This window comes from Pleurodeles waltl, chromosome 11 (assembly GCF_031143425.1).
Source record: "Pleurodeles waltl isolate 20211129_DDA chromosome 11, aPleWal1.hap1.20221129, whole genome shotgun sequence".
NCBI lineage: Eukaryota > Metazoa > Chordata > Amphibia > Caudata > Salamandridae > Pleurodeles > Pleurodeles waltl.
In genome coordinates this window covers 28,111,563-28,121,244 of record NC_090450.1, presented here as the reverse complement: position 1 = coordinate 28,121,244, position 9,682 = coordinate 28,111,563, and the positions used below count along the sequence as shown (strand labels likewise).

Sequence of the window (9,682 nt, the reverse complement as noted above, 5' to 3'; positions counted from 1 at the left end):
CTGAGGGCACTGGGTGAGCCCATATCATCTGGCAGGAAAGGTACATGTCAATAGGCATCCTAAAGGTCCAATGCCATCATCCAATCTCCAGGGTGGAGGGTAGATTAGGCCTGTGGCAGGGTGAGCATTGTGAATTTCTCTTTCCAGAGGAAGGTGTTGAGGAGGCACAGATGTAAAATAGGACAAAGTCCTCCGTCGGCACCAGAAGTAGCGGACATAACAGCCAGGTCCTACTTCTACTGCTGGCACCCTCTTGACAGCCTCTTTAGCTAACATAGCTTGCACTTCCTGCTGATTAATGGAGAGATGGTACTCTTTCAGTCAGTGAGGGGAGGGTGAGGAATCAGCGGGGTTGAGAGGAGGGGTAAGGCATAGCTCCTGTGAACAATCTGCAGAACACACCTGTCCAAACTTTTTCACCCCAGGAAGAATCATTGGATCCTGTCACCAACCAGTTGCCTGTGCTTCCCTAAAGGCATGGTAAAGGGGCTTTGTAGGTAGGGAGGAGGGGGCAGTAAACTGGGCAGCCTGTTGACCTCGGCCACAGGAATGGTCGGCAACATGGCCTCGACCGCAAAAGTGCTGGGTCCCTTGCTGAGCTGGTTGTAAGGGAGAGCTTTACCAAATCTGCAAAAGGAACAGTAAGGTGGGGAGGAGCACAGAGAGTGTCCAGTAGCCCTGCTCTCCTTGTAACATTCTAAAGTGGAATTAGACTTGTCACCAAACAGGCGAGTCCATAAGGGATGACTGGACATCATCTGAAACCCAGTGGATTGCTGTCAATCGTGGAGGTAAATGGCAACACTGGTGCCAATGGCTCACCAAATGGAATTGAGAAAACTTAACTTTTTCTGAGCTTGCACTTCACAAATCCTAACCTACACTCCCTTTCTTATTGAATTCTGTAAGCAATGTTGGTTGAACATTGAAGCAGGATACTGAATGTAAGTCACAATAACCCAGGCTCACACAATAAATGAAGAACTTTTATTTCAAACCTGTAACAAAACAGCTCAATGCTTTTACAGATATCACAAGTAATCCATTTGTATCATGTAAACATGTTGGCTAAAAAATAAAAACAAAAAAGTTGGTAACAGATATCCAGAAACAAACAAACAAAATATCAATGGAGTCGAACTATACAAGTGGTCCATGTTAGGTCCACCTAATTATAACCCCATCCCCCAATTCTTCTCCATGTTTTCTTCTGTGTCACAATACTGGTGGCCGCCATTTATGGTCCACATAACATTTTAGGATTCTTCTGTTATTCGAGATACTGTCTCTGCGGTACAACTCTGTTTTGCTAAAGCGGGAGTCCAAATCCAAATAGTTAATGTGGAGAGGGAGTCCAGTAGAAACTAAAAACCATTTACCTGAAGATGACCATGGTGGCACCACACTTGTATTCCAACAACAAAAATAGTGAGTGACATTCGATGAGTCAAAGGGAAAATCCACCGAAATGGTGGGCTACTAAGCCTCTTAGAACAGGACCTCTTGTCAGATGGAATAAAGGCTGGTTCATGTTTGTGAGTGGGACACATCAGTATCCATCCCGCCACAACCAGGTCAGAGGAACTACAAAGACACTGGAAGCCATTAAACTTAGGGATCACAGAATCGCCATGAGGTGAATGTATATTTAATTTGGAAATGAAAGCAGGCTACACCATAGCAGGTGTCCAGAGCTGCTAAGATTAAAGAGGGCCTCTCTCACTCTCAGCAGACATCTATGTTTAGAACAACTGCACCCTGATCACAAGGAGGGTGAGGGCGTCCAGAGAAAAAAGTGAGAGATGTGCACTCCAAGCTGTGTTTCCATCTGCTTTGATGCTTGGGTAAGAAAGTTGATGCAGTGGCTTGGTTAAGCCTAGTTCAGCTGAAGCAAAGGAGACTGCACAACTGGAATGACTCAAGGGAAACTCCACTAGATTATATTAGAACTGGTTGATTCACCACATATGTCTGGGTGCATTTAGGACACAAGGGTGTGCTGGCATGTGGACCACTGACTAGGGAGAGAGTGCTCCTCAGAATGCACTGTAGCATAAGGCATATGACACTCCGAATGAGACCCCCCCCCATGCATTGCTGCTCTTAACTACCTGCACTTGTGGTCCAACATGCCCTTTCCAAGTGGGAGTAGATCATGTGCAGAAAGAAATGTCAAGGGAACATTTCCTAGATGGTGGGGTTGGGGGGGGGGGGGAACCTTTTGAGACTCCTTGCTACAAACTCAAAACTTTTTAGGCCAAGGGTGAAGCAGAGTTCAGAATTCCCTGTCAGCGAGGCTTACAGAGTCCAGGGGTGTCACCCGTGAGGCATAACCATGCAGGTCATCTTTGTGACAGAGACCAAGGAAAGCACAGAACCGTGTTAATCTGGTAGTCAAAGACATAAGGCGAATAAGGACGATGATACGAATCCCACTGAAATCTAAGTGAAGAAGGGATGCTTGATGTATCATACAGATGAGGTCTGTGGTGGAAAAAATAGTGGGCACACCGTGAGGGGGGGCAGAACCAGTGCTGTTCACTGTGCACAAAAGTTTAACTCTTAGGCTGGAAGCTTTGTGTGGCAGCTTGCCAAGTGTCTAGGGACACCCCTAAAGTCTGGAGGAAGAGGGGACAGCATGCACCTGAGATAGACCACACTTGAATACACAAAAGGGAACCACACACAATAACATTTACTATTGGAAGACCATAAAATAATACACCGCAGCAACTGAACAATGAGTACCCGACAACTGTTGTTGCAGCCTTCATGGAAGAGACCATTTTGTTAGCAGAAAGATATTCTACCTAATGACGTATTCCGTCTGCATGTTTTTGAGCCCTAAACTTTACCCATCCAAGGCTGTGAAAGTTAAGAAAATTAAGGCACAGGGTCAAGTTTCCTAACAGTGACTCACAATGCACACTACAACAATCACCGCTTTATGCTACTCATCGCACACTGCGAAGCAACCCAAATATTCTAGGTGTTCGATTACATCACTCCACTGTCCTTACAGGGTCCGGTACACAGTCCAGTTGACCATTTAGATATGTTTTGTAAGACGTATGGTGCCTGGAATAGCTAAAACTCTCAAAGAAGCTGCCAGGAGACTGCAGTCGCCTCTTGGGACTGTTTGTCGCTCAATGAATACAGGTGGTATTTTTATCCAACGTTGGAAGGCTCATTTTTCTGCTGGGTGTGTGGGTCACCACCCAACACCCGACCTGTAACAACACATCGTCTGTAAATGTTCAGCAGGAATTCACAAGAGGGCAGATAGAAGTTTCTTGTGAGAAATAAAAGGACGATGTACGTCAAACGTAACCAAATCCTGCGTATGCAGCTGTTTTCACGAAGAGAGTAATCGTGCAATCTCAGGACTTATATCTACACGTAGACACAAGCGGAGGGAGACAGGGCGCAGCAGCTCTGTGGCAGCACGAAGAGACTGCCTAAGTCCCCCAGCACTAGGTTTTAAACAGTATCCGTGGTATGAAACACCATTATATACGTCGACATAATTATATAAAAAGTTTACGCCACTTACGGATTCTTTCTCTTATAATAGGGTCTTCTGGCTGGTCGTCAACTAGAAACCAATGATTACATTTACTAAAGGAGTTAAATTGTCATTGTAAAGGCTCAGAAAATGTACACGGGCAAAAGGGCTTTGAAGCTGCTGCAGATATAAGTACAAACCCCTGTCTTCCCAACAATGTAACACTTCTTTATATTTAGTTTTGCTGAATTCCCCCCCCCCCCCAAAAAAAAAAAAAAAAAAAAAAAAAAAGCTGCAAATCGTACAATACCGTACATGTATTTAGAAAATCAAACTGCATTTGCACTGTGTGTGAGGGGGAACCTGGACCAAAAAAAAAAAAGACGAAAAGGGCATTAACATAGCAGAGGAATTGCTAAATTTGATTTCAGAGCATTAAAAGTATTTCTTATGCCACACTGTACGGAGTGAAACCAGCAGGTGGTATGCTTGGGACACTTGCAGGAGCTGGCTAGCTTTCGTGCATTTAAAATCTGAAGGTGGGGTATCTGACACCACCTAAGGCGAGTGAAGTCAAATTCAATTACTACAGATGTTCCGGTCTGAAAAAAATGATCAGCAGCCATAACATCTTATTCAACCTTACAAATCATAAAAGTGCATCGAGCAGGGCTCTAGGTTGTGGGAGGTATTCTAGGGAGTTTAAAAACCTAACTCACTCCTTATGTTAGCAGGTATATCTTAATTTAAACAAAAAAAAAAAAAGCTTTTTTTTAAATGTATACCATAGTTATTTATGAAAACTTTGCTTTCCTTGAACCTTCTAATTCATGATAAGACAAACACAGAGCTCATTCTAATGGTGGATCACTGACCTGGACTGACTGCTAGGGCAGCAATGGATTCTTGGTAATCATTACTTCCTATTTGTTTGCTAGTGTTTGCTCTTTATAGGGAGAAAACAGCCCTGAAACCTACATCTCATGGGCTGGCTCTACCTGTTGTAGTTATCAATGTTTACAGCCAATATATCTGTGATCACTGCCAACTGGAGGAAATGGGTTTATAAAAGCTGAGAAGGGTCTCTGATAAAGCTGGGTCCCATTTTTAAAGTATAGAAATCTCAAGAGCACCTGTAGAGGCCACACAAATAAAACAAGGGTTAAACAATCCTTTAAAGTAGAATATTGACGCATCCCCTGCAATTCTACGGACATACAAAAAGTACAAACCCCTACAAAATATAAAAATAAGTTTGTACATAACCAGTATAAAAAAAAAAAGTTCAATATGAAGTCCAGCTTCGAGGTTACACAAAAGTAGCTGATTCCCTGTGATGCTTCCCCAGCTGCCTTCTGCTATTTAAGAAGAGGGATCATTCATCTCAACAATTGAGCACAACAGCATCTTTCGAGGGATTCCTAATGCACACTTCCATGCGTGGTAGGGGAACGAAGGGTGAATCAGCGAGCAGACTATTTAGCAAATTTCTTAGGGTGGTACTGGCGCTCAAACTGTGCCACGTCAAACTTCCGCTTACAGCCGTTGTAGTTCATGAAACGGATTTTGCCAAAGACCTCACGTTCCGCCCATCCTTGGTCGTGGATTCCACAAATCGACCACATGCACCCTAGTGTGAACACACAAAAGGAAACGGGTGACTATGCTGGACTATTTTCCAGACTAAAGCTTGACTACCAAGAAGGCATGAATTTAAGTCAGAATTATATTACTTACAAATGCAGGCATCTGACAGCAAAACACAACTTACACACTATTTTTACTTAAAAGATGCAAACTTTCTATGAAGCGAGAATTGACACCACACTGGAATCCATCTGTATAATGCTTTAACCAGTAAAATTAAAATAAATGCAAAACAAATAGAGTAGACTATGCGGGACAGTTCACAGCTAAATAATAGTTATATGATTATGGTCACTTAAAAATAATGTTCAAATTTGAACCTCAAACCAACATACCCTCCCAAAACACTAGAGCCAGATCTTTCGGACCACCCGATCAATGTGTACAGTAATCTTTTCAACAAAGTGTTGAATAAAATGGTGACAGGAACAAGATGTCCAGAGCCAATAATATTGGTCAATGAATTGGACCAAATTTCTTTATGTCCACTGTGTAGGTACATGTTTTTCCTTCGTTAGAGTTAAACAATGAACCAAAAATCGACATCCGAATAGATGCAGTTTTACTGACCTACGTATCCATTGGGGTCCCGGCCATCAAGCTCAAACCGGTCATTGAGATAGATGGAGAACTGGAGTGCTTCTTCGGGAGACTTGGTCCATTCTAGGATCTTCTTGGCCCAATACATTCTCAGGAATCCGTGCATCTTACCCTCGTGTACCATCTGGAGCTGCATGGAGAACAAAGAAATTCATGACACATTTGATGCAGGATTCATCAGCATGGAGTGGCAAATGTTTTATTTGTACTTCAAATGACACCTATACATAACTAAGAGACCTCTTGTCAGTGGTCTGAGCGAGGCACAGTTTTTCATGTACTTTTGCCCCATCAATCTCCTCTAATTTAAGCGACAATGGTCCCGGTGTATCAATAATAGTCACATAATGGTTTAAATATTTTCTTTAACCTGAAGGTATTTCAAAACCTGCAAGTAATGAGAACCTGTGCCAGAGAATGAAAATGTCACTTACCCAGTGTACATCTGTTCGTGGCATCAGTCGCAGTAGATTCGCATGTTTTGCAATAGCTCGCCATCTGGTGTTGGGCCGGAGTGTTACAAGTTGTTTTTCTTCGAAGAAGTCTTTCGAGTCACGGGACCGAGTGACTCCTCCTTTTGTCTCCATTGCGCATGGGCGTCGACTCCATCTTCGATTGTTTTTCCCCGCAGAGGGTGAGGTAGGAGTTGAATTGTAGTAATAGTGCCCATGCAATGGAGTGACTAAGTATGCACCTATTTAAGGTTGAGATGATACATATATAAATAATTGAAGGTAACTTCCAAACTGCTACAGGCTCCCGGGGAGGCGGGTGGGCACATGCGAATCTACTGCGACTGATGCCACGAACAGATGTACACTGGGTAAGTGACATTTTCAGTTCGATGGCATCTGTCGCTGTAGATACGCATGTTTTGCATAGACTAGTAAGCAGTTATCTCCCCAAAAGCGGTGGATCAGCCTGTAGGAGTGGAAGTAGTCTGAAATAATGTTCTTAGTACGGCTTGACCTACTGTGGCTTGTTGTGCGGATAACACGTCTACACAGTAGTGCTTGGTGAATGTGTGAGGCGTAGACCATGTGGCTGCCTTACATATTTCTTGCATTGGGATGTTTCCTAGAAAGGCCATGGTAGCACCTTTCTTTCTGGTTGAGTGTGCCCTTGGTGTAATGGGCAGCTGTCGTTTAGCTTTAAGGTAGCAGATTTGGATGCATTTAACTATCCATCTGGCTATACCTTGTTTTGATATTGGGTTTCCTGCATGAGGTTTTTGAAATGCAATAAATAGTTGTTTAGTCTTTCTGATGTTTTTTGTTCTGTCAATGTAATACATCAATGCTCTTTTGACATCTAATGTATGTAGTGCCCTTTCAGCTACGGTATCTGGCTGTGGAAAGAACACTGTAAGTTCCACTGTTTGATTTAGATGGAACGGTGAAATAACCTTTGGCAAAAATTTAGGATTGGTCCTTAGGACGACCTTATTCTTGTGTAGTTGTATAAAAGGTTCCTGTATTGTAAACGCTTGAATCTCGCTTACTCTTCTTAGGGAAGTAATGGCGATGAGAAATGCCACCTTCCAGGTTAGGAACTGTATGTCGCAGGAGTGCATGGGTTCAAAAGGTGGACCCATAAGTCTAGTTAGGACAACATTTAGGTTCCATGAAGTAACAGGAGGTGTTCTTGGTGGTATAATTCTCCTAAGGCCCTCCATGAATGCTTTAATGACTGGTATCTTATATAGGGAAGTTGAATAGGTAGTCTGCAGGTATGCAGATATTGCTGCAAGGTGTATTTTAATGGAAGAGAAAGCCAGGTTAGATTTTTGTAAGTGAAGCAAGTAACCCACTACATGTTCTGGAGTTGTGTGTAATGGTTGTATTTGATTAATATGGCAGTAGCAAACAAACCTCTTCCATTTACTTGCATAGCAGTGCCTGGTGGATGGCCTTCTGGCTTGTTTTATGACTTCCATACATTCTTGGGTAAGTTGTAAGTGCCCGAATTCTAGGATTTCAGGAGCCAGATTGCTAGATTCAGCGATGCTGGATCTCGGTGTCTGATCTTTTGGTTGTGCTGTGTCAACAGATCTGGCCTGTTGGGCAATTTGATGCAGGGTACTACTGATAGTTCTAGCAGCGTTGTGTACCAGGGTTGCCTTGCCCAAGTTGGTGCTATCAATATGAGTTTGAGTTTGTTTTGACTGAGTTTGTTTACCAGGTAAGGAAGGAGAGGGAGAGGAGGAAAAGCGTAAGCAAATATCCCTGACCAGTTCATCCATAGGGCATTGCCTTGGGACTGTTTGTGTGGGTATCTGGATGCGAAGTGTTGGCATTTTGCGTTCTCCCTTGTCGCAAACAAGTCTATCTGAGGTGTTCCCCAGAGTTTGAAATAAGTGTTCAGGATTTGGGGGTGAATTTCCCATTCGTGGACCTGTTGGTGATCTCGAGAGAGATTGTCTGCGAGTTGATTTTGGATCCCTGGTATAAATTGTGCTATTAGGCGAATTTGGTTGTGAATTGCCCAACGCCAAATCTTTTGTGCTAGCAGGCTTAACTGCGTGGAGTGCGTCCCCCCTTGCTTGTTTAGATAATACATTGTTGTCATGTTGTCTGTTTTGACGAGAATGTATTTGTGAACTATGATTGGTTGGAAAGCTTTTAGTGCTTGAAAAACTGCTAGAAGTTCTAGGTGATTTATATGCAGTTTTGTTTGATGTACGTTCCATTGTCCTTGTATGCTGTGTTGATCGAGGTGTGCTCCCCACCCTGTCATGGAAGCATCTGTTGTTATTACGTATTGTGGCACTGGGTCTTGGAAAGGCCGCCCTTTGTTTAAATTTATGTTGTTCCACCACAGAAGCGAGAGGTAAGTTTGGCGGTCTATTAACACCAGATCTAGAAGGTGACCCTGTGCTTGTGACCATTCTGATGCTAGGCACTGTTGTAAGGGCCTCATGTGCAGTCTTGCGTTTGGGACAATGGCTATGCATGAAGACATCATGCCTAGGAGTTGTAGTACCATCTTTGCGTGTATTGTTTGTGTTGGATACATGCGTTGTATGATGGTGTTGAAATTTCGAATTCTTTGTGGACTTGGAGTGGCTACTCCTTTTGATGTGTCTATTATGGCTCCTAGGTATTGTTGTACCTTGCGCGGCAGAATTTTGGATTTTGTGAAATTGACGGTGAACCCTAGTTTGAAGAGGGTTTGTATGATATGATTTGTGTGATTTGAGCACTGTATTAACGAATGGGCCTTGATTAGCCAGTCGTCTAGATATGGGAACACATGTATTTGCTGCCTTCTTATGTGTGCAGCGACTACCGCTAGACACTTGGTAAAGACTCTTGGTGGGGTAGTTAATCCGAAAGGCAGTACCTTGAATTGGTAATGTATTCCCTTGAATACAAACCTTAGGTATTTCCTGTGCGATGGGTGTATTGGTATATGGAAATAAGCATCCTTGAGGTCTAAAGTTGCCATGTAGTCGTGTAGTTTTAGCAATGGCAATACTTCTTGTAGGGTGACCATGTGAAAGTGGTCTGATTTGATGAAAGTGTTCACTACTCTGAGGTCTAGGATTGGTCTCAGCGTTTTGTCCTTCTTTGGTATCAGAAAGTACAGTGAGTAAACTCCTGTGTTTATTTGTGTGTTTGGCACAAATTCGATTGCATTCTTTTGCAATAGTGCCTGCACTTCTATCTCCAGGAGATTGGAATGGTGTGTTGTCAAATTTTGTGCTTTTGGTGGTATGTTTGGAGGGAATTGTAGAAATTCTATGCAATAACCATGTTGGATAATTGCTAGAACCCAAGTGTCTGTAGTGATTTCCTCCCATGCTTTGTAATAATGACTTATTCTTCCCCCCACTGGTGTTGTGTGGAGGGGGTGAGTGACATGTGAGTCACTGTTTAGTAGTAGGGGTTTTGGGGCTCTGAAATCTTCCTCTATTTCTAGGGAATTGCC

The 9,682-nt window shown here is 43.1% G+C and overlaps 1 protein-coding gene across 1 annotated transcript in view; it reads right to left on the bottom strand.

Moving 5' to 3' along the window:
- Positions 1–970: 970 nt before the first annotated feature.
- The window catches only part of LOC138265288 (deoxyribodipyrimidine photo-lyase-like), a 32,177-nt gene continuing 23,465 nt past the window's right edge, over positions 971–9,682 (bottom strand). The window contains exons 9-10 of the mRNA XM_069212888.1: positions 5,723–5,882; positions 971–5,135 (exon numbers count right to left, since the gene is read on the bottom strand). Of these exons, the coding sequence (XP_069068989.1) occupies positions 4,981–5,135; positions 5,723–5,882 (315 nt within the window). The 3' untranslated portion in view covers positions 971–4,980. The remainder of the gene's footprint in view (positions 5,136–5,722; positions 5,883–9,682) is intronic.